The sequence below is a fragment of the Onychomys torridus genome, chromosome 3 (assembly GCF_903995425.1).
Source record: "Onychomys torridus chromosome 3, mOncTor1.1, whole genome shotgun sequence".
Lineage (NCBI taxonomy): Eukaryota > Metazoa > Chordata > Mammalia > Rodentia > Cricetidae > Onychomys > Onychomys torridus.
The window spans coordinates 622536-646054 of NC_050445.1; the positions used below are offsets into that span (position 1 = coordinate 622536).

The following is a 23519-nucleotide window of genomic DNA, read 5'->3' on the forward strand; positions in this document are numbered from 1 at the left end:
GCAAGGCGCACAGGTGAACATGGTCCCTCCACAGTCCCAAACTCTCCTCACTTTTCTTCTGTATAGGGCCTGCTGGAGCAGGCTGGGGACTGCATTCTCCCAGAGCAGTGTAGCTGCTGGCATACCTCAGAAGAGGGAGCTAGGGTGAGCCTGGCCCCTGGGGACCGCCTGCAGCTAGGTTGTAAAGCATGGTGAGTATTAGAAGTCAGAAGTGGAGTGGGCAAGGGCATCCTGACTCAGCAGAGGCCACACTGAGCCTGTTTGGACCATTCCAACCTGAGATCAAGTGACCCCAAGGTGCCTAACTTTACAACTCGCCCATCTTGCCCCAGAGCACCCAGCTCTCAGGCTGATGAGCCATACATGGCTCAGCAGATTCCTATTCCCCAAAGCCCACCCTGATGTGCTTCTCCCACAGCGAATGCCAGAGTGGAGAGCTGCAGTGTTCCAGCCAAGGGTGTGAAGGTAATCATGGCCTTGGGAGAACTGTCCTGTTAGCCCAAGGCTGGAATGCTTCAGGACACGGAGCTCGCATTATTAAAGCCAGGACAGTCCTAGACAAATAGTACCCTGACAACATCTTCCTTAGTCTTTCCTATTTACTCCCCCTTCTGGTCATGACCCTGAACTCTTCCAGCCTGCCCATTGGGTTCTCTGGGTTGAAAAGTCCCTGAGACCAGCACAAACCCTTTGCCCTTCTAGGTCTTCTGCCACTGACTGGATGGTCTGAGTGGTCACCTTGTGGGCCCTGCCTGCCCCCAAGTGCCCTGGCCCCTGCCTCCAAGACTGCTCTGGAGGGGCACTGGCCTCTGAACACATCAGGCCTACCTGCAAACTCAGTCACTCTGTTGGCTTCTGAGCAGTACCGGCACCGCCTCTGCTTGGACCCTGAGACAGGGAGGGCCTGGGCAGGAGACCCTGCACTTTGTACTGTGCCCCTCAGCCAGCAACGCCTCTGCCCTGACCCCGGAGCCTGCAACGGTAAAGGAGGGATACTGGCCAGCAGGCAGCACGTGTCTGGCATGCTAGCAGCAGGGAGCTGTCCAGGTGGGGCTATCCATAGGCTCATTTCTGTTGTCAGGAGTGAGGCAACCTGCTAAGCCTTCTGCTTGCCTCCGGATTTGAGACAGGGTAGAATCGCAGTAGCAGTTAGGAGAGAAAAAAGGAACTGGAAGGGTCTCAGGTCATGTTTCCAGGTGGGGAGGAGACAAGTCCTGGGGTGGATGCCTGAGGCAGGTGGTCTGAGTCACTGAGTTCTGTTTTTATTTTTCCTTCCTGAGACACGTGCCAATGGGGTCCTTGGGGACCTTGGAGCCCCTGCCAAGTGCCCTGCAGTGGAGGATTCAAGCTGCGCTGGAGAGAGGCAAGGCATACCTCTGGAAGAGACTGCCGTGGACCGTGGGCTCAAACACAAAGCTGCAATATGGGATCTTGCCCAGGTAACCAGTATCCCAGCATCCGAAGGGGGCCGAGACTGGGACACTGGAAATGGCCCCTGAAGGGGATTGGTGCCTCTGCCCAGGTGGTCAATAGTGGAAACGAGCGTCCGCTGGGGAGTGGGCTGGGCAAGAATGATTCCAACACAGACTTTTACTTCTGGACCCCAGGGGAGAGCTGTGAGACCCGGGACACCGTGTTTACCCTTGACTGTGCCAACCAATGCCCTCGAAGTTGTACTGACCTCTGGGATGGTGTTCAGTGTCTGCAGGGGCCCTGCAGCCCAGGTATCTGGCCACACCACAGCCTGACCTGGGGAATCTAGGTTGTCCAGGCGCTCTTCACCACAGGCGCAGGGGTAAAGTGGGGGAAGGGTCAGACCATTGATCATGACGGGGAAGAAAGGACATTGTCGGAGTCACTTTCAGCAACCACTTTGAGTCCCTCCTAGTGGCTCTATCAAAACCTGCTGGGCTACCAGCTGTGGTGGCATACATTGGTAAACCCCAGCATTTAAGAGCCTAAGGCATGAGATTGCCATGGGTTCAGGGCTAGCCTGGGATACACTACAAGTTCAAGGACAGCCTAGGTTACACAGCAAGACCCTATCTCAAAACAAACTGCTGTGTAGAAGAGCATAGAGGTGTCTCCCATGCATGGCCTGGGGGTGAGACCAGGCTTTGAACACAGTCTGGCTGCTGGAGGGACTCATTATGTAAACCTTGTCCTAAGCACTGAATTTTATAATCCTTTTGTTAGCAAGTATCAATTGTACAGATAATGGGTCACATGTTCATACATGTGTGTGTATATTATACTTTCACCCTTTCTCCCTCTTCCCTTCCTTCCTCCTCCTCCCTAACAGTAACCACCCTTCTACTTAAGTCTTTTTAAAGCACCGAATCTTGCTTGCCCCTCTCAGGCTGCCGATGCCCGCCTGGTCAGCTGGTGCAGGATGGACACTGTGTGCCCATCTCCTCTTGCCACTGTGGCCTGCCCAGTGCCAATGGTTCACGGGAGCTGGCCCCCACGCAGGTGGTCCAGCTGGACTGCCATAACTGGTATGCTGCCATTCTGCCAAACCAGGCCAAGGGCTTTGGGTGGGTGACATGAGGCAGGTCCAGGCTCTGGGCACTGCTGGGGGACGAAAGCTGTTTGTCATGACTTGGGGCCTGAGTTCTTGGTGTGCACCCTGTCCACAGCACATGCACCAATGGGTCCCTGGTGTGTCCATCCCTCGAGTGTCCGGTCCTAGGACCTTGGTCATCCTGGAGTGAGTGCTCAGCTGTTTGTGGTGGGGGCACCATGGTGCGCCACAGGAGTTGTGAGGAGCGTCCTGAGGGTGCACCATGCCAGGCCCTGGACACACAGCAGTGGCAAGAGTGTAACCTACAGACCTGCCCTGGTGAGTACCCTGGGCCTGGAGTTGTGCAGCCCTCCATCTTTGTTGGCCCATGCAGTGGGTAGCACAGGCTGTCTGTAACACAAGTGCCGCCTTACTGTGTATGTTTCCCAGAGTGTCCACCTGGGCAGGCGCTCAGTACCTGCGCCACTTTGTGCCCGAGCCTCTGCTCACACTTGCAGCCTGGCACCGTCTGTGTGCAGGAAGCCTGCCAGCTTGGCTGTAGCTGTCCTGGGGGACAGGTGAGGCAGGCAACTGGATTCTGGCTTCGAGGCGGGAGGGAGGGCAGGGAGAGGAGAGGCAGTTGGGGAGTCATGGGTTGGATCCAAGTGTAACTGCGCCTGTCCACCTCAGCTGCTACACAATGGCACGTGCATTTCCCCTGCTGCCTGCCCCTGCTCCCAGCGTTCCTTGCCCTGGGGCCTCACCCTACCCCTGGAAGAACAGGCCCGGGAGCTGCCCCCAGGGACTGTGCTCACCTGGAACTGTACACACTGGTAAGGGCCCAGAGCCTGACTGGAGAGCAGGGTTGTTGAGATTGGGGTGGGGAGGAGGGCTGGGGGGCCTCTGAGCAGTTGCTTCTGTCTTCCTAGCACCTGTCAAGGTGGAGCCTTCATGTGCACCCTCACCGACTGTCAGGGTGAGACATGGCTGTTCTTGTCCCTCCGAAGCCAGACTGCACTCAGGGGAAGAGGGCCCTGCCTACAACCCAGGCTAAGCTACTTGCTTCAGGAAATTATTCCTGCTTCTTGCCCACCTGGACCACTTCCCCACCCTGAGACCCAGCATTCCCCACTCTGCAATCCTCAAGCACCCTGTGTGTCTTTTCCACTCACAGCGGTATTCGCCAATATAGTATGTGTGCACTGAGCCAGGCTATAAGAGTGAGGCCAGGAAGTGAAAGGGTGCTTCCTGCTGATGAAGAAGTTGAGGTCCAGAGGGGTGAATGGAAAAGTGGAATCTGACTTGGGAAACCCAAGACCCTTAAGCTGCCCACCTTTGACACACTGGGATCTGTGGATCAGACACAGGCCTGGCACGTTCCAAAGCACCCGGCCTAGGTGCTGGATGAAGGTGGGCCAGCCCTCAGAACAAATAAAAGCAGAGCCTGTCTCTGAGTTTCTGGCAAGCAGGCAACACCCTTAGGATGTGATGGGGTACTGGAAATGCAGAGGTGAGGTGGACGGGATTGGTTATAGAGTAAGCTGTCTGGGCCAGTGTTTGAGGAATGGGTCAGAGGGAGAGGCGTAGCTGATGGGTGGCCACTGGAGCCAGGAGGCAGTGTAGGAAGGGGACAGGTAACATGCCTGAGGGGTGTCTAGCGGGGTGGGCAATCTAGGCTGGATCCAGAGCTGACAAAGACAACGGGTAGATGGTCTTCCTGCAGGGTGCCCTCCCGGGGAAATATGGCAGCATGTGGCCCCAGGGGAGCCAGGACCTTGCGAAAAGACATGCCCAGAAATGAACATGACACTGGCTTCGAACAACTGTCCCGAGGCACAGGCTCCAGGCTGTGTGTGTCAGCCGGGGCACTTCCGCAGCCGGGCAGGCGTCTGTGTTCCTGAAGAGCACTGTGAATGCTGGCACCATGGGAGTCTCCACTTGGTGAGACACCAGCTGCTTTTCCTGTCCACCCACTGACCTGTAGCTGTACTTCTTTTGGCTGCCTACCCTCAGCCCTGCAGTAGCACACAGGCTCTGAACTGTCAGGACCCAGCTGGCCCTGGGTTCAAAACCCCCTGGCTCTAGTGTATTGAGTTTTCCCAGCCAGACTCCAGTCCTGGGCCAGTGCACTGGCTGGAACTCCCTGGCTGGGTTTAGAATTGAGGTGTTACCATGGAAACACAGTGGGCCAGAGAGACCTCTCAAAGAATAAGGGCACGTAGTGCTCTTTCAGAGGACCTGAGTCTAGTTCCAGAACCCACATCTGGTGACTCACAACCACCTGTAACTCTGGCTCCAGGGGGTCCAATGCCCTCTTCTGGTCTCTACAAGCACACACACACACACACACACACACACACACACACACACACACACAGAGAGAGAGAGAGACAGAGACAGAGACAGAGACAGAGACAGAGAGACAGACAGAGAGAGACAGAGAGAGAGAGATTAACAATAAAAATAAAATCTTACAAAAGAAAAAAGAGCAAATCCAGGAGAGAGCAACCAGAGCTTTTCCCCGCCTGCAGCCTGGATCTGAATGGCAGGAGCCCTGTGAGAGCTGCCACTGCCTCCTCGGGAAGAGCGTCTGCACTCGACACTGCCCAGGCCTCACCTGTGCTCAGGTACCCTGTGGCCCTGTAGCCTTCTTGACAGCCCTCTAATGCCTTCCCTCCATGGCTGGTCTTCTGGACAGGCAGTGTGGGGTGATGGGATGTCCCCCAAGTGGATCATGGATGGCTCTCTGTAGGGTGAAGTGATGGTACAGGAGCCAGGGAGCTGTTGTCCCGTTTGTCGACAGGACACTCTGGGTATGCAGGGTATGGGTACCTGTATAATGCCCTTCTCTGTCTAGACCTTTCTGCCTTACACTCTCACACCCAGCCTGCTGTTCCCATCTTCTCCAGGCTTGCCTGCATGGGGATCAGAGTGGCTCCCTCATCCCAGGCTCTGCCCTACATGTCTTTGCCTAAAGTTCCCCCAGGCATAGCTTCTTCCTCTGTCTTGATGTTACCCTTTCACCCCCAGAGGAACCAGCCTCCTGCCGGCACCTCACAGAACTCAGAAACCTCACCAAGGGTCCCTGCCGCCTGGATCACGTAGAAGTGAGCTACTGCAGTGGGCATTGCAGGTCCAGTACCACTGTCATGACTGAGGTGAGCTGGGGCTGCCCTGCAGATCCATTGGGCAGGTCAGCCAGTGCCCTTGAGGGCTTGACACTAGCTGAGGACCTTGGAAGAACCCAGATGAACACAGTCCATTCTCACAGAGCAGAAAGAACTGGGACTGTGGGGTGTCAGAGCCCTTCTCCAAGGTGGTGATATTCACACATGCCCAGAGCATGCCTCTCAGACCACTGTGTCCCTCTGAGCCTCTAGCCGAGATGCCCATAGAGAAAGGCTTGGGGATGGAAAGTGGCTGAGGCTAGATTCATCATTCTCACATCAGGAGGGGGGGGGCGGAGTTGGCTTTTTACAGATAAGCCCTCCCAGGCTTTCCCTGTAAGGTCTACACCTGAGCAAGCCCAGAATCAAGTTCTCTCTGCTTGTTCTCCTTGGAGCCTGCTTCACCCCAACTCTCTTAGCTTCCAACCTGGAGAGTTGTAACTCAGACCACTGACATTCCCTTTGAATGGAGACCTGGCTCCTGGCCCCCAGCACCTCACATCTAATCTTGAGGCCATTCCCTTCTGCTCCCGCTCAACTGGGTTAGCTAATGCTGGGGGACAATAATGCTTTCTCTCTGGTTCCCAAAATGCTCCGTCTCAATCCTGTGTTGTGGTATTGCTGTCACGAGTGCTCCTGCCCCATCTAGGAATGTTTTCCCCAAACACATTTGGAACTTAAAAAACACAGAGTAAAGAAAATAAACAGGAACAGAGTTCAGAGATAACAACCTTTGCCATTTTTGAACTTGATACTGTGTGAATTTCTAAAAGACTTATAAACTATTCAAAGGTTACAGGTAAAATGAAGTCACTGTTCTGTGGGGCAGGAGGGTCTGGAAGGGCAGCCCACAGTGCTTAGGGCCCCAACTGTCCCTTAGAGTTGTTGGCTGTTTCATGTATGACTAGCCCATTTCCGTCTAGGCTTGCAGCCCCTCCGAGTGGAAGCCTCATCCTCACCCTGATGCATTCATTCATTGGATGTTCAGAAATGCTGGGGGTAGGGTGAAGAAAGTGGGCTTCTTGAGGAAGGGGGCTCGGTGCTGATGCTCCTCGCTGCCCAGGCTACCTTGGGAGTTCAGAACAATTGGAACTTGGCCCTTCCCCGCTCGGCTCCCATCCACTCAACCAGCCTCTCTCGCCCAGGAACCCTACCTGCAGAGCCAGTGTGACTGCTGTAGCTACCACCTGGATCCCGACAGCCCCGTGCGGCTCCTGAACCTTCGCTGCCCTGACGGCCACACAGAGCCAGTGGTGTTGCCGGTGATTCACAGCTGCCAGTGCAGTGCCTGCCAGGGTGGGTCTGGCTGAGGAGGGAGAGGGGCTCTGTGGGACCATCCTGGGCAAGGTCTGAATTCCCCTTCAGGAGGCCTTAGGAACATGCACGCAGGGCACACGTTCCCCTTCTTCCCTAGCTTCCCCAGTCTATTCTGATCCTCCCCCCTCCCCAGCATTCTGTTTATTTCCTTTCCAATTACACATAAACTTGGGTGTAGGCAGTAATTGTACCTGGTTCAAATCTCAGTCTTCTGCTGAGGTCAGTACTCACGACTCCGTCCCTTGAATGGGCCTGCCAGGTACACAGGCTTGCCGGGGGGACTCTGAAGGGCATGCGTGTGAAGTAGCAGGCAGGTTAAGTTACATACATGATGTGTGTAACTGAGGTCAAATGGTAAGTGTGGGGGAGGACAGGAAGGACAACACAACCTAGGTAGAGGGCATGGAGGGACTGGCTGCACCCTGCACATCTTCAGACACCTTCGTCCTCTAGCTCACCCTGTGCTTCCCCTGGCTCATCGTCCTCTGCCCTGCCCCATTTTGTCCCACCTGACCATGCTGCTTCTCACTAGCCCATCTCAAAATTCTGTCCGCAGATGGTGATTTCTCAAAGCACTGACAGGCTCCGCTGGATGCATCTGTCTCTCGTGACCACGGAGCTCTGCGGCACTCCCCACTTCCTTCAGTGCCCATTTGCCCGCCTCTGGCTCTAGACCTGTGGCATTAGCATATTCTGAATAAAGTCATGCTGGCAACTAATGCTGACAGACTACTGTGTGGTCTCTGTTCCTGGGCCCAACAGGGGGTTGGAGGGAGAGCTCAGCCTGGACCTGAGCAGCAGCTCTGGTGGGTGCACCATGCATCATCATGGCACTCTTGAATCAGTCACTCCCCATCACTGCCTGAGTTTCCTCAGCTGTTGTAGGACAGGGTTGAAGTCTGAAGAGCTCCTGTATTAGACATGAGTGTCCTATCCTTCAACCCAGTGTGATTCCATCACAGCACAGAGAATTCTGGAATTCTGGAGTATTCAGGCTGCTGTCCTATTGATCTGCATGTATGCCTTTGTTAGGGTCGGCATCCAAAACAGAGAGCTTCACTTGGATATCGGGTCACAAAAGAAGCTTTATTAGCACGAGCTCGTGGGCCACCAGTGCAAGAAGTAGCCGGTGACCCCGAGTCTAAGGCTCGCAGGCCTTTTATGAGGCGGTTCTATCAGGGCAGGGGAGCGGGGTCATCCAGAGTGCAGACATCTGGAGACCAGATGTCTCCGCGGTCTTTCTCAGAGTCTGGGTAGGTAAACGAATTCCAAGCTTATCTAGCAAGGGGTTATTCTGCAAGCATTCTTCTCAAGCAATTTATCTTGCAAGCACAACCGCAGGCGGTCATCCTGCAAGCATCCTGTTAGCACAGCATGATGGGCTAACTTTTCTGGTATGGGGCGTGGGGGCAGAGTGCAGTATTTTCCACTGAATCTACAATTAGCAGAGCTAGTGGGGGGAGGCCCTTGTTTCCCTTACAATGGCCTTTCACTTTTATTCCAGAAGAGGGTATCAGATCCCACTGTATATGGTTGTGAGCCACCATGTGGGTGCTGGGAATTGAATTCAGGACCTCTGGAAGAGCAGCCAGGGCTCTTGACTGCTGAGTCATCTCTCCAGCTTGTGTGTGTGTGTGTGGTTTTCAAGACATGGTCTCACTGAGTGAGACCTGGCTGGCCTGGAACTCACTATAGACCAGGATGGCCCTAAACTCAACAAAAATCCACCTCCTCTGCCTCCTGCATACTGAGATTACCCATGTGAGGTGCCACACTCAACCTGAAATTATTCTTTTTTACCTTTAAACTATAATGACTTGATTAGAAAATTAATAAAGTTGCACAAACATCATTGTCGTCCAGTTTTAGAACTTTTCCATGCTCCCTTCCCGCTGACAACTAACCTCCCCTGATTCTAGCCCCTGGCAAGCACTAAACTGATTTTCATCTCAATAGAATTGCCCTTTCTGGACATTTCATGCAAACGTCTGGCTTCTTTCAGTTAACCTGCCGATTCTGAGGCTCACTGATATTATAACATGTAACAGTAGTTCATTCCCTTTACTGATAAATAGTAGCTATTGCGTGGGTCTCCTACAAAATGCCCATTGCCTGCCAGCTGATGGACATTCCTTGTGGCCTGCCTATCTATCTACCAGTTGATAGAGATTCCTGTTGCTGCTGGATTTTCTATTATGTGAACATTTTTGTACAAGTCTTTGTGAGGGGATAATTTTATATCCCAGCACCCACATGGAAGGTAGGTTGGGCAGCGCTCACCTATAACTCTAGCACTGGGAGTGTGGAGGCTGGCCAATCAGTCTTACACACACACACACACACACACACACACACACACACACACACACACACACACACACACACACACACACACACACACACACACACACACACACACACACACACACACACCATAAATCCAGCATGATGGACCAGCCTGTAATCATGAGGCAAAGGCAGGAGAATGAGGCGTTTGAGGCCATCTTGGGCTATAAGGTGACATGCCATTTTGTTTTTGTTTTTATTTTTTAAGAAACAAAAATAGAAATGTAAAGGAAAAGTATTACCTTCTTGATTAATCTTGTTGACCTACGTGTGCTAGTAGGAGTTGCTCACACCAAGAGGAGCCGGTCCAGTCTGCACTCTCCAGGCTGGACTACACCTCCCGTGAGCCTCTCCGCCTGGGCGAGGTGGCAGCCGTAAAGCGTTGCGCTTGTACCGCACTGGTCCCAGCTCATCACTACCTCTGCCAGCGAGCGCTACCGCCTCCCGCTGTGGGAGAGCGAAGTTTGCTGCCTCTTGGATCCCCTGCCCCTGTGACTCGGCTTGGGGAGCCCAAGTCCCGAGCTGGTCTGGTCGCAGCAGCCTCGGAACAGGCCTGGAGGGAGGCGGTCTGCACGGCCGCTAAAACCTGGCCATGGAGCCCCAGGAGACCGGGAAGGTAGGGCTGGAAGGGCACCGGGCTGCTTTCTGTCGCTCATCCCAGTCTGGGCTAGCAGATGAGCTAGCCTTGCAGGAAAGTGTTCGCCCGCCTGCCTCATCTTCCTCAGGTGGGAGATACTTACTCATCCTGGCCCCAGCGTACCCTACTCCCTGACCCCCCTTCTGGTCTGCCATTCCTCTGCTTGTGGCCACTCTGCCTGTGGTCTTGGGGTGGGGGACTGGGCAAGCATAGTGATGCCAAAGTGCTTCTGGTCCCCTTTCCTCACTTTGGCTTTTGGAGGAGGCCTTGCTTTTAAGACATAGAGGCTGGATAGGACGCCAGGGGAGTCAAAGGGTGGGGAACTGAGAAGTGGAGAAAGAGCCTGGTTTTTCCTTGTTCCTCCTTCCCAAGAAAGAGGGAAAAGGCTCCTGGCATTTTCTTGCATACTTCAGCTTCTAGTTTATCTACTTCATGAAGAATGTGGGCATGGCTTAGAAACACACTCCACAATCTTACTTCAAGGCTTTGGGCAAGAAGAGGCTTTGGAGATGGGAGATGAGGTAGGGTAGAAAGTGGAGCAGAGGAGCGTTGACAGGATTGCTGTGTTGTGGGCACACTGCCTGAGAGACAGGCAACCTCTTAAGAGTAAGGTCTTTTCTGGCGTTCTTGGCATCCAGTTCTTTTGTGCAGGCTTTCAGTGCTGAGCATCAGATTCAGGACCTTGGACTGAGAAGACAAGGGTTCTAACCACTGTGCTACATCCTCAACTCTTGCAGCCCTTCTTGAGGATTTGCGGGTGGGGCAGGGAAGGAATTTTCTCAACAAAGGTTTTCAAATGCTTATATGACTTCTCTCCCCTCTTTCCCTCTCCATCTCCTTTGTATCCATTTAATAAACACGTGTTCTGTGAGGTTTGCATTGAATAAGATGTTGGAAGTACAACAATACATAGAAAGGAATCTTATTCCACCGAGAGCTCTTCTGTGGTTTCCACTTGAGTAACTTGGATGCGCCTGGGAAAGTTGGCCCATGAGAGAGGAAAGATGAGGAGGATATTTTGGTGCCATAATTTTATCTGGAAAGGCTCCTGTCTCAGAAAAGCAGTTGTTCTTTGTTTAGGTATCTCTTCCATACTCCCTTTCCCCAGTCCACTAGCTACAGAGATTTTCCAGATCTAGCAGTCTACAGAATATCTGGGTGAGGGCAAGGTCAACTGGATCTGTACGAATGAAAGCTGTTTGGCCAGTGAGTGTTAGAAACTATGGGAAACACACAGATGCACACACTAAAAGGAAGGGCCCTTTCTCTTGAGTAGTATCTTCAGATTGGTTTAGATTGAACTTGAATTCAGATGAGGAAATGGGGCTGTGGGTATTTAAAAAGGCATCAAGATTAGAGTTAGTGGCTTAAGGTCAATTTCCAAGCTCTTCTCTTAGCAGTAGCCTTCTTTAACCTTTAACAAAAGAAGAAAGGAATATAGATCTTTTGGAGGAAGCAAAGGAATTTGATTTTTTTTTTTTTCTTCAAATCCAACCACTAATTGGAAATCTCAGGTCTCAGAAATCTCCCCTTGATTCTAGTCTGGATTGCCGGGTGTCTTCAAAAGGCTTAGCCCTCCCCGAGTGCATATGTTTCCTTAGAGATGAAAACATTATCCAAACAGTGGGAGAAGCCTTGTGAAAGGAACTGACAGTGAAGCCACATTGCAAACCAGTGAAAAGCAAAGGCCTGGGTAGAGTGTGAACGCAGATTCTGAGCAGAAAGCTGTGAAATCGGGGAGTCCTTTTGGGATGGCTCCATCTCTGCCAGAATACCACTTAGTGGATATTTTGTGACAGTTATTAACTAAAAGCAATCTTGGGCTGTTGGATTGTAGGTAGGATACGTTGCCTGTCATTGATAGACTATGGAAAGGGGTCAAAGACTTGTCATCTTGCATCCAGTTTTCCTGTTTTGTGTTTGTCTCAGCCCTGGTCTCTATACATTCCTCTTACTGGTATATATATATATATATATATATATATACTGGCTTTACTTGTAGTATCCCCAGTTAGAACTGAGGAACAACCCCTGGTATGTAAGAGACTCTGAGCAAGTATTTTCTAAAAGGATGACTCATAAAGGAGGTTGGTCGCACAAGTCTAGCCCACCATGCTGTCCTGGGGGGTTGTGTGGTATGTGTAGGAGTCCGCACCTGTACTTTGTGGATGTGTCTGTTGCTTCCTGGCCATCTCTGTCTTTTCTTATGGAAATGATCAATCCTTTATCATTTTTGTCCCAATCCAGTTCTGTTATTGCACTTGGCGTATCTTTCCACATCTACAGATCCCTGTTTGGCAAGCACATAAGAGCACTTAATAAATGTATGTTGAGTGAAAAAAATGAAGTAATTGACTATGAAATTCCTTTTGTGTGATGTTGTGGTGGAGAGGGAATGGTGCCTGTGAGGCGTCTTATAAAATCAGCAGCCAAGCACAGGTTTCCTGCTCCAGTGTAGGGGAGAATTGAGGCATTCCTAGGTTGGGGTAGGAACCACACTGGGACTAGCAAGGAAGCCCCCCCCCCCCCTAAGAGACAGAATGTGGACAAGACCTTGATGGGGAGGCGGACTATAAGTAGTGGGAGAAAAGGGCAGTAGAGAGAGGGACCGTCAAGGCAGGATGAGTGACGGGAGGAAGAGAGGCTCCTGTGGGTGAGCCGCAGTGAGGACCGGCTTTGTGTTGGGGGTTGGGTGCCTGACAGAGGAATCGGCTAAAACAGAGTATTCAGATACACTTTGCATCCGACACGGGTCAGACATTTCTCGGGTTGGGGATTTAGCTCAGTGGTAGAGCACAAGTGCAAGGCCCTGGGTTCAAGCCTCAGCTCAAAAAAAAAAAAAAAAAAAAGAAAAAAGAAAGAAATTTCTCTTATTAAAGCAGATTTGAGGTTTTATACTATAGTCACCCAGGAGCAGAAAGGTGTTTGCCACAATGTAGCTTAAAAGAGGGATGTATTTGTGCATCTCCCTGGGTAAAAAGACACGTCTTCTTTCCATATTCAGTTTCTGCCTCATTGTGCTGCTCAAGATACGGGACCATCAGCCTTCACTATGGCGTCTTCTCAACCCGGGGAAGCAGCGTGAATAAGAAGCCGTGTGTCCCTGCTCACAAGAGTTTGAGTTTTTATTTGCCTAGTTGGTTTGTTTTTAGAGATAGGGTCCCATTATATATACCAGGCTGACCTTCAACTCTTGGTTGCTCTTTGGCAGCCTCCAACTGATGGGCAGGTGAGCTCTACCATATCCTGTGGGTGACAGATGTTTTTAAACCTGCATCTATAGGGATAGACTGCCCTCTGGTCCTGATGTCCAGCATTCATCCTGGGATCAGATACAGACACACACACACACACACACACACACACACACACACACACACACACTTCTCCACACTAATCCCCTTAGACTGTCTTTGCATGTGCCTCTTTCCTGTCTTCCTGTCTGGCTGCTTCCTTTTAGTGGAGTCCACTTTGCAGTAGCATTTGGAAGACTCTGTAAGCACAAATGCTTGTTATAAGTGAATGTTTTGCAATATCATTTCACCGTTGTTTTTTCTTTATCATGTTGTATGTGTGTATGTGTGTAAGTCAGGGGTCAGCACTTGCAGAAGTCAGTACTCTCCTTCTACCAAGTGGGTCCTGAAGACTTAACTCAGGTCATTAGGCTTGGCTGCAAGTGCCTTTTCCAGCTAAGTCATTTGCCTGGCCTCTACTACTACTTTTAAAAATGTTCCATTTTTGTATATTCGTAGATAAAACATTTGGAGGTCATATACCAATTAATAGTAATTCTGTTTCAATGATGGGAATGAACACAAAACATTTTTTTTTTAATTTCTGGGGCCTGGAGAGATGGCTCTGCTGTTAAGGACACTTGTTGCTCTTGAAGAGGATTCAAGTTCAGTTCCCAGCACCTATATGATGGATCACAACCATCTGTAACTTGAGTTCCAGGGGATCTGACTCCCTCTTTGGACTTTCCCAGGACCAGGCATGAGTGTGAGACACGTACATACATGCAAGCAAAACACTCATACACATAAATATTATAACATTTTTATTTTTTAAATGAGGAGAAGCAATTGAGAAAGACACCTGACATTGATCTCTACTCTACATATTCACACATGTACACACACACACACACACACACACACACACACACACACACACAATGTAAAAATAGAGGCTTCTTAGGTCGGCCTCATAAAGAAGGCTTTGATTGAGTTCAGTGGCTGCGACTTCCTAATTTTATTCCACTGTGATTTGCACTCACATAGCAAGAAAGATTGGTTGCAGGTTGTGTATGTACATCAATAATGCTTCCTACTCTGACCCACACACTGGTAAATTCGTAGAGTAGGAGCTCTGACTGCCAGTGTGGAAGATGTGTCTCAGGAACTTGATACATAAGCAGGGATCATTTTTTCCTCTCAGGTTCCTGTGACCTTTGATGACATCACACTGTACTTGCTACAGGAGGAATGGATGATGCTGAATCAGCCCCAGAAGGACTTGTTTGCTTCCAACAAGCTGACGACACCTCTAGGTAAGGATTCCTGCATCTACCACGGCCAGTCTAAATCCTCGTCCCCGGCCTCATGTGGGTCAGGACATACTGGGGAATTTTCTGCAATTCTTTGGTTTCTCTGGGTATCTTTACCCATCTGCTCAACCCCAGTCCTTTTCTCCTCTTTGTAAGTTGGCCAGGACAAATAGAGAATGCCAGGCGGTCTGATGCTTTGGGCAGCTGTTTCCACAGTGCAGAGTAGGAAACAGTCTGTGGGTCTGTGGAGCCCCCGGGATCCTGGAGGGAGTCTATAGTGGTGGCCAGAGCATTGGTTTTGCGGATCTCTTCTCTCCCCAGCTCTACACACCAATGCTCAGGTGCTTTTGACCTCATAGGACTTGATTTTCTTCTGAAGGCAGTTTCATGAAATGAACCGAGAAACTTTGTACAAATGTGGGTGGTTTTCATTGCTTCTGTTTAATTTTTAAATGCACTTTTCTCTGTTTTTGTCTTACCTTCCGAACAGAGGACAGAAGTGATTGTGTTCCACATGTTTGTGCATACACATGTTCTATTCTAGACTGAGTACCCATAATTCCAAAGTCTGCTGTCGGAAATCCCACAAACTCTGAGACTTTGAGAGTCATAGGTTCTTGGTTTTTGGAGTGCTTTAGACTAGGAGTACTCTACTAGTAAAGTGCAAATACTTGAAAGTCTGAAAAATCCCAAAATCTGATAGTCTCATGTAGCTCAGGCTGGCCCTCAAATTCCCTAAAAAGCCATGAACGACCTTGAATTTCTGATCTTCCTGCCTCCCCAAATGCTGGGATTAAACTCAGAGCCTTGAGCTTTCTAGGCGAGCACTGTGTCAGCTCAACTACATCCCTAGTCCCCATGGCCCTGAGCTTCTCGGATGAGGGGGATGAGGGCGTGGGAGCTGTGGCCTCAGTGTTCTGTGGGTGGTGGGGTTGTGGCAAGGCTGGGTCCTATCGCTGTGCCTGCTTATAAAGTTGAAAACCACCAAGACTCCGAAGCTTCAAGTTGCAAAGCTCACAGCCAGCTTTGACTCTCAGTGGGAGCTCTGTTCCATTTTGCTTTGCTGTTTCGGCTTTTGCTATTTTAGTTTGGGGCGTCTACAAAGTGTTTAAATTGCCAATGTTGAGCTACAGGGAGTTTCCATGTGCAAGTATAGCTCTCTGGCATCTCTTGGCAAGTGGGACTGTGTGCCAGGGCTGGATCTATGTCCAACGTGGTTGCCTTCGATTTACTTTTACTATTATGGGTATGAGTGTTTTGCCTGCATGTATGTCTGTATACCCTGTGTATGCCAGGTGCCCATGGAGGCCAGAAGAGGGTGTTAGATCCTCTGGAACTGGAGTTATGGATGGTTGTGAACTGCCACGTGGGTGCTAGGAACTGAACCAGGGTCCTCTGGCTCAGCCAGTGATCTTAAGCACTGAGCCTCCTCTCCATCCCTGTAGCCTGACAATTTAATGTCATTTTAGCTTTGCCCGAGCACGCCCTTGGTTTTGCTGGCTACCCCATTCTCTTAGCGGTCTAACAGATAGCAGAGTTTCTAAACCACTAAGCCAGACCACCTGCTTCTCACTCTCTTACACCACCCCACGGTCTTACTACATGAGGCTGTTCCAGGTAGAGTCCTCCCTTGGTGTTCGGACCTGGAGCCAGGCACCATGGCTTTTCCGTGTTCCCAACTCAGGACCAACTGCTGTCAATCCTGAGCTGTTCCATGAGTTTGGGCAAGGGGCTGAGCCATGGCTAGGCAACATCCAGGGCCAGAGGCGTCTCCTGAACCACCATCCTGGTGAGTGTGGTCTGTTCATGAAGGCGGTACTTACTGACAAGGAGCAGAGTGGGCACTAGGGGCCAACCGCACCCTGTCTGCCTGTTCCCACAGTGCACAAGAGGACCACTGTCCCCCCCACAGATGTCACCTTGTCTGAATGTGCACCCCTGCCCGCCCTTGAAGTACTTGGCCCTCTCAACCCCTCCTGTGATTCCTGCAGCCAGTGTTTATACTGAGAACTCCAGGCTGTGTGACTGTCTTACTTCCTGCCGTATTTTCAGTGTCCGCGGGGGCAGTGCCGGGCACACAGTAGGTCTAAAGTTGTTACTGAGTGAACGGAACAGTGAATGGACAGCTAAGTCCTAAGGGTGGCATCTCTGCTTTAGGAAGTAACAGAGTTAACCCAGTTCTCCTGCGGGAACACAGGAAGCGGGGCTTGCTCTCCCGCGTGAGTCAGACCCACAGCATTTGCTCTCTTGTGGTTTCCTCAGCTAGACCACAGGCATCTCTGGACTGCTGTGATTGCAACGAAACACAGAGGCCCGTTTGTTTTCTTTGGTCTCCCCTTGCGGGGCTCTTCATTTGTGGCCCACTGGCTGTTGGTAACTCCATGCTCAGTTCTTTAGACTGAATTCCAAAGAGCCCTTGGCCACTGAGCACTGAAACTTAGCTTGACGGTAAGAAGTGGTTCCAGGGAATTAGAGTTTCGTTTCTGTAAAGAAAGAAACTTCTGGTTTAGATTGAAGAAGAAAAGGCTTCATGAGGCCATGAGCATTTTGAACTCTGAACGGTTAGGGTGTAGTAGAGGGACACTGAGTCCTGAGGGCCTCATCTGCATCCCCAGCTAGAACTACAGTAGCCCCATTTGTCTGCGGTGTGCACTCCCTTTATCCGTGGTCTCCCTGTGGTGTTAGATAGCTGACTGTCAACCACAGTTAATGTAAGGCAGTAGGTGTAAGAAGAGAAACCTCCTTTCCATAACTTCAATATTATCATGTTCCATTGTTATTACTACTTGCTTACTATTTATAGTAACTTATATTTTAATATAATGCCTAATAAAATAATAAATATAAATATAAATGATAAAATAAATACCTAATTTATAAATGAAATGTTATCACTTTTATGTATAGATGGGAAAAAATATAGTACATAGCCTAGGACCCTCCATTGCCCAGGCGTCTGCCAGGGGCCTAGAGCACAGTCCCTGCAGATGAAGAGGACTGTTGTACACGGAGGTGGATTGCAGCTTACCTGCTGCTGTCTGTCTGGGAACTGCAGCTGTGCCCAGCACATAGGTGGCTGCCTTGCCTTAGGGACTTAAGGAGAACGCAGGGGCCTCTCTGCCAGGCCCACCCTGAAAGAAGTTCCTACCAGTGCGGGTTGCGGTCTGGCTCCTCATCTCCTCAAACCCTGTGTTGCCATGTGCTCAGTGTTTTACCCTAAGTAAGCTCTGAACCTGGCAGAAGGCCACTGTCTGAGGTGGTCAAAGTGCAGCCATGTCCATTTGATCCAATGTATCTATCTACCCTTTAATTTATTTGAAAGGAAACATTTGCTTAAAGCACACCTGTTTGATTTCCTCTGGAGAAGCAAGATGGGTATGAGGAGTCAGGCAAGTGAAAGTCGAGAATTCTATTATGATATTCTTTAGAGCAAGTAGAGAGGAAGGGGTGTCATTTTGGACTGAGTGTGCCTTACCATTTGTATATTGATGGCTCTTACACCATAGAATTTCAAATTTCAATGATCTCTTTCTTTGAAAGGAAAAACCCACATGAATTACATGGAAGAAATATATACGCAGGGGTCCACCAGAGAGCAAGGACCATACCTACCACCTCAGAAGAAAGCCTGCCTTGCCCACTTCAGCACAGAGAACAACACCATCGAGGGAGACTGGACAGGAAGAAACAGCCCCCAAGACAAGAACCCCCGTTCTATTCAGAAGTCGTGGTTCACACAGTTTCCATGGTTGATCATGAATGAAGAACAGACAGCTCTGTTTTGTGCTGTCTGCCGAGAATACCCATCTGGCAGGGATAGACGGTCAAGATTAATAGAAGGCTACACAGGACCATTCAAGGTGGAAACTCTCAAATACCACGCCAAGAGCAAGGCCCACATGTTCTGTGTCAACACCCTGGCCACCAAGGATCCTGTCTGGGCAGCCCACCTCCAGAGTCTCAGGGAGAGTTCTGCAGATATCCTGGCCAGCTCTGACCACCTCTTCACTGCAGACTATCCCACGTTCTACCCTCCGGGCCCGCTGGGAGACTTTAATGGCATGGCCGAGCTCCTGTCAAGCCCGAGAGCTGAACTAGAGGACCCTCCAGGGAGTGGAGCCATCCCTGCTTTGCAGCTAGACTGCATGTCAGATTTGAGGCAAAAAGAAATTGGCAGTGACATCCTCAACTCCTCAAGTAGCAATACTTTGTGTAAGGACACTACTGAATTCTGCAGCCAGGTAATGTGTTTATTGATGGCTGTGCCTTAGAGGGGACTCATATTGGAAGTGACATTAGAAAAAAAGAACAGTAGTGATATTCATCACTGACATCATAGGGTCACCAGAACACACATGCTTCTCTCTTTTTTGATGTTTCTTTTATTTATTTTTTTATCTGGATAAGTGTCTGTCTGCACAGGTGTTTGTGCATCACATGTGTGCGATACCTGTGGAAGCCAGAAGAGGGCATCAGATCTCCTGAAACTGGAGCCATAAATGTTGGGAGCTGCCATGTGGGTGCTGAGAATTGAACCCAGGTCCTCTGGAAGAGCAGCAAGTACTCTTAAGCACTGAGCCATCTCTCCAGCCCCAGCTCACATTATTTTAATGCACTAGATATTGCTTTAAATGCTTTATAGGTATTAACTCATTTAACAGGGACAACTGCTGGATTATCTTCTGTTTTATAGACAGCAAAGCCTAATTCATGGTACAGAGCATCTTGACTTTCCATAGAAGGAATGGCGATCTTTATCCAGCATTCAGAACAGCCACAGAACTCAAGAATTAGTCCATCACAAACTGAGCATAGACCATATTGTGATATTTAATATCTGTAATTTTTTTAAGATTTATTTACTTATTATGTATACAGAAGAGGGCACCAGATCTCATTACAGATGGTTGTGAGCCACCATGTGGGTGCTGGGAATTGAACTCAGGACCTCTGGAAGAGCAGTTGGTGCTCTTAACCTCTGAGCCATCTCTCCAGTCCCATCTTTAATGTTTTAACATCAGAGTTTTCACAGATGCTATGTGATGAGCTGTGTCTAAGGTTACTCTGAGGTGGTAGAGCAAGAGTTGCTAAATTCACCATATTGGGAGAAAACTGAGACTCAGGAAGAAGTGATCTCATGGAGTCCAGAGTCCACAAGCTGCTGTGGCCAGTGCTGGCCTTTGCCCAGAGCTCTGCTGGACCACACTAGATGATAATGATTAACTTGTGTTTATTTCATGGTTACCTAATTTCCTGGAGAGTTGGTAGCTAAGGAAACTGTTCACTGAGATCTTTGAGTGACTTGAATTTCCCCCAGCTCTCAACTAACAAGCAAGTAGAATTTAACAGTAAACCATTAGTGGTCAGGGTCAGTGGGTAACTCAGATGTTCCTCACAGATAACATCGTAGGAGCCTTCCACAGGGTGGTCAGGTTTCTCCAGAATCCAGAGAAAGAGCAAAGCTTCTCTTCATGTTTTTGTTATTTTTCAGTGTTAGGAGGTAATGACAGGCCTGCCCTCCGAGCCTCAGGATTCTGGCAGTGTGGTGTGCATAAGTCCCTCCCTAGTTCTAAGCCCCTTTAGTTCTTTTTAACTGCTGCTTCTTCCTTCACATCCTGTTGGTAGACCCTGGGGGCAGACAGTCCTCTCTACAGCCACAGTGGGTTTAGAGTGACCATGGGACTCGAGGTGACAGTGGACAGTCAGAGGTCCTGTTCTGTGAGTCTTTCTCTTTCGTGAAGACATTTGGATCTGACTGAGCCAGTTTGGTTTCTGTACTATCCGAGGCTCATGGATTTGATGACTTTCAGCAGGGAATTCATTCCTGGGCTGCTGGGTGGGATTCCAAGGAGAAAGGTGTCTTCAGAAGGCTGCAGTCATGCCTCGTGCCTCACTCTAACAGTGGGCTGAGTAGTGCTGCTGTGTGTTGCAGGGGCCTCCTGACAGTGAGCAGCTGAAGGATCCCAGGGTGTTCCGGGAGCTCCCTGCAACGTTTGAGGATGTGGCGGTGTACTTCACTCGGGAGGAGTGGGGCCTGCTGGACAAGAGGCAGAAGGAGCTCTACAGAGAGGTGATGCAGATGAACTACGAGCTGCTGGCTTCCCTGGGTAAAGCTTTTACACACCACTGTCGTTGGCTCAGGGACCTCAGAGCAGCTGTGGCCTTCTCCCAGTTTGCCCTTTCCTTTTGGGCAGAGAGTGAGCCTGTCTTCTGTCCCTCTGAACACTGCCTGCTTTGGGTCACTGTACTGTGTCGTCTCTTCAATCATCTTTCTGTCCATCCATGCACCCCTCCCCCACTCACACTCACTGAATACCTGATACTTGCTGGGTGCTACGGGGTGTTTAGGGACTCGTGGACTTGTGGCAGCAGCAGGCCTTTGAAGGAAACTGTGAGGCATCTGAGTTCATAAGAAGGTTCTGGAAGAGTATCCTGGGGTGACTGAAGTGGGGTAGGGAAGTCTGGGTGTGGGAGGGAGGAGTCAAGACATCTTCAGAGAAGTATTATGGGGGACACAAAACCAGGTCCCCCGGATGGAGGAAGGGTACCTAGACAAGACAGGGGATGGGAGCAGCATGAGCAGAGCCTGAAGACGAATGAATGGGTCTCTCAGGGTTCCCACTCCATCTGAACAGCCTGAGGCTCTTCCATCTTTTCCAGGTGCCAGCACAATGCCCTGGGCATCAATGTCACCAGGCCTGGGCCTTGGAGAGTTATAGGGTAGCAGAGGCTGGCCCCTCCTGCATTTGTTTCTCATTGCGTCTTTGTGGCAGACACCCCAGCGTGCCATGCTGCCTCAGATGGGGAGACAGCTATTGTGTTTGGAGCTGGTGTTTCCTAGTTTCACTAGTGTGCACTGTAGCAGGAGCTGGCAGAGCAGGCCACCGTGCACACACGGGAACTGTAGCAGCACCTGTCATAACTTCTGCTTAGGGAATGACTTCACTAGAATGAAAAGCACTGAGCCTCATGGCTCTGTTGATGGGCACGTCCCTTTGTTTACACTACAACCGCAGTCTGGATTGCATTCTAACAGGTCTTTTGTGTTTCTTTGTTTTTGAGTGTGCGTGAGTGTTTTGTCTGCGTTGTGTGTCTGTGCACCGTGTGTGTGCAGTGCTGGTGGAGACCAGAGGAGGGCATCAGATGCAGTGGAACTGGAGTAGCAGATGGTTGTGAGCTGCCATGTGAGTGCTGGGAACGAACCTGGGTTCTCTGAAGAGGAGACAGTGCTCCTAACCACTGAGCCATCTCTCTAGCTCTGCTTTCCAACATTCTTCTTCTGTATACTTGTTTTTGTCATTATTCGTAATTCCACAGTTATTCTTACGTGTGTGGTGCAGAAGTTTAAACCCGGCCTTGAATGTGCTGGGTAAACGCTCTGCCACTGCAACAGCTGTTTGCTGTCTTACATGGCTCTCCAGACATTTCAGAGGTTACTTAAGTAATCACTGTCTTGCAGTGACAGAGGACTTGTCTTTGTCCCCTAGATCTGGCGCCTATGATTGTGACGTGCTTCCAGAACATCCATGCCATTACTGTACAGCTAGGAAGCGAGTAACAGGGGAAATTCATTTGTAAAAATTGCATGCCAGCTGGGCAGGAAACTGAGGCAGGAGGCTCACTGTGAGTTTGAGGCCATGCTGGATACAGAGAATTCCAGATCAGCCAGGATTATAGAGTGAGACCTTATATCAGACTAACAAAGTAATTACACACTGACTTTAAAAAGTTGAGTTTTTTTTTTTTCAAAGTAGCCTTTTTCAAAGTAGCAAGGAAGTTTACTTCCAGATATTTTTACATTATCTTTTAATTTTTTAAACCTGTTCCTTGTATCTTAGCTCAAAATACTATGATCTGCATACATAGGAATGCTTCATGGTTTTCTTTTGGAAAGGTTGTTTTTGTTGTTGTTCGTTTTTATTCTTATGTCTGGAAATGGCAGCAGTGACTTTGCTGTGGCCTGAATGTCTGCCAAGGGCTGGTCCTGTGTTAAAAAGCCTTCTGTGTGTTTGATGTGATACTTAAACCAATTCTGAAAGTAGGCAGTGATATTTTCCATATGAGAGAACAGTACCCAGACCGCAGTCATTTATCTGGTAGATGTCCAAAGTGAATCCTACTGTCCTGTCTACTGAATGTGCAGTGGACTCAGATAAAATCCTTATCTTGTATGTCTGTTCCTAGCTGGACTCCCTTTCTTTGAGTTGAGACATTCATGTTCATCGTGTTGGTATTAAAATGATGGCGCCGTGCCTAAGATAAGGTCATTTAAAAGTTCACGCAGCAGCAGAAGATGCCAGTCTTTTGGTTTGTTGTACCGTCCCCTTTGCGGGTAGCTAACAGTTGGTCTTCCACACTGTCCCTGTGGATCACTGCTGGTTCTGTCACCCACTTCCCCACACACTTCCTTTTGTTCTTTCTTTAGTTTATCTACTCACTGCTTCTTCTCAGAGTTTATAGTGGGGAAGACAATTACAGAGTTCCAATGTTATTTCAGAGTTTGTTACCCCCCCTCACCCCCCCCCCCCGCCGCCCCCAGCTGAGGACCGAACCCAGGGCCTTGCGCTTGCTAGGCAAGCGCCCTACCACTGAGCTAGATCCCCAACCCCAGAGTTTGTTATTCTTGAGTCTGGCTTTTATTTTGGTTTGTAGCTCATGATGGAATAGAGGGCCTTGCTCGTTCTAGGCAGTTGCTTCGCCACGCTGGCGGTCTGAATGAAAATGGCCCCCATGGCTCACAGGGAGTGGCGCTGTTAGGAGGCGTGGGCCTTGTTGGAGGAAGCGTGTCACTGGGGGTGGGCTTTGAGGTTTCAAATGCTCAAGCCAGGCCCAGTGTCTCTCTCTGCCTGTTCCCTGCCTCTCTGGATGTAGAACTCCCAGCTGCCTCTCCAGCACCATGTCTGCCTGCATGCCACCATGCTTCCAGTCATGATGATAATGGACTAAGCCTCTGAACTGTAAGCCAGCCCTTTATAAGAGCTGCTGTGATCGTGGTTTCTCATC

General features: G+C 49.9%; 2 protein-coding genes across 2 annotated transcripts in view; both read left to right on the forward strand.

Annotated features, from left to right (window-relative positions):
• The window catches only part of LOC118579538 (SCO-spondin), a 55893-nt gene extending 48179 nt beyond the window's left edge, over positions 1-7714 (forward strand). The window contains exons 87-102 of the mRNA XM_036180856.1: positions 67-191; positions 419-465; positions 703-981; positions 1281-1439; positions 1608-1724; positions 2360-2498; positions 2640-2842; positions 2954-3081; positions 3194-3336; positions 3433-3479; positions 4227-4444; positions 5035-5130; positions 5256-5325; positions 5534-5661; positions 6816-6966; positions 7544-7714. Of these exons, the coding sequence (XP_036036749.1) occupies positions 67-191; positions 419-465; positions 703-981; positions 1281-1439; positions 1608-1724; positions 2360-2498; positions 2640-2842; positions 2954-3081; positions 3194-3336; positions 3433-3479; positions 4227-4444; positions 5035-5130; positions 5256-5325; positions 5534-5661; positions 6816-6966; positions 7544-7566 (2073 nt within the window). The 3' untranslated portion in view covers positions 7567-7714. The remainder of the gene's footprint in view (positions 1-66; positions 192-418; positions 466-702; positions 982-1280; positions 1440-1607; positions 1725-2359; positions 2499-2639; positions 2843-2953; positions 3082-3193; positions 3337-3432; positions 3480-4226; positions 4445-5034; positions 5131-5255; positions 5326-5533; positions 5662-6815; positions 6967-7543) is intronic.
• Positions 7715-9749: 2035 nt separating this feature from the next.
• Positions 9750-23519, forward strand: part of Znf862 (zinc finger protein 862) — a 28219-nt gene continuing 14449 nt past the window's right edge. The window contains exons 1-4 of the mRNA XM_036182841.1: positions 9750-9949; positions 14408-14519; positions 18057-18757; positions 20449-20623. Coding sequence (XP_036038734.1) covers positions 9926-9949; positions 14408-14519; positions 18057-18757; positions 20449-20623 — 1012 coding nt within the window. The 5' untranslated portion in view covers positions 9750-9925. The remainder of the gene's footprint in view (positions 9950-14407; positions 14520-18056; positions 18758-20448; positions 20624-23519) is intronic.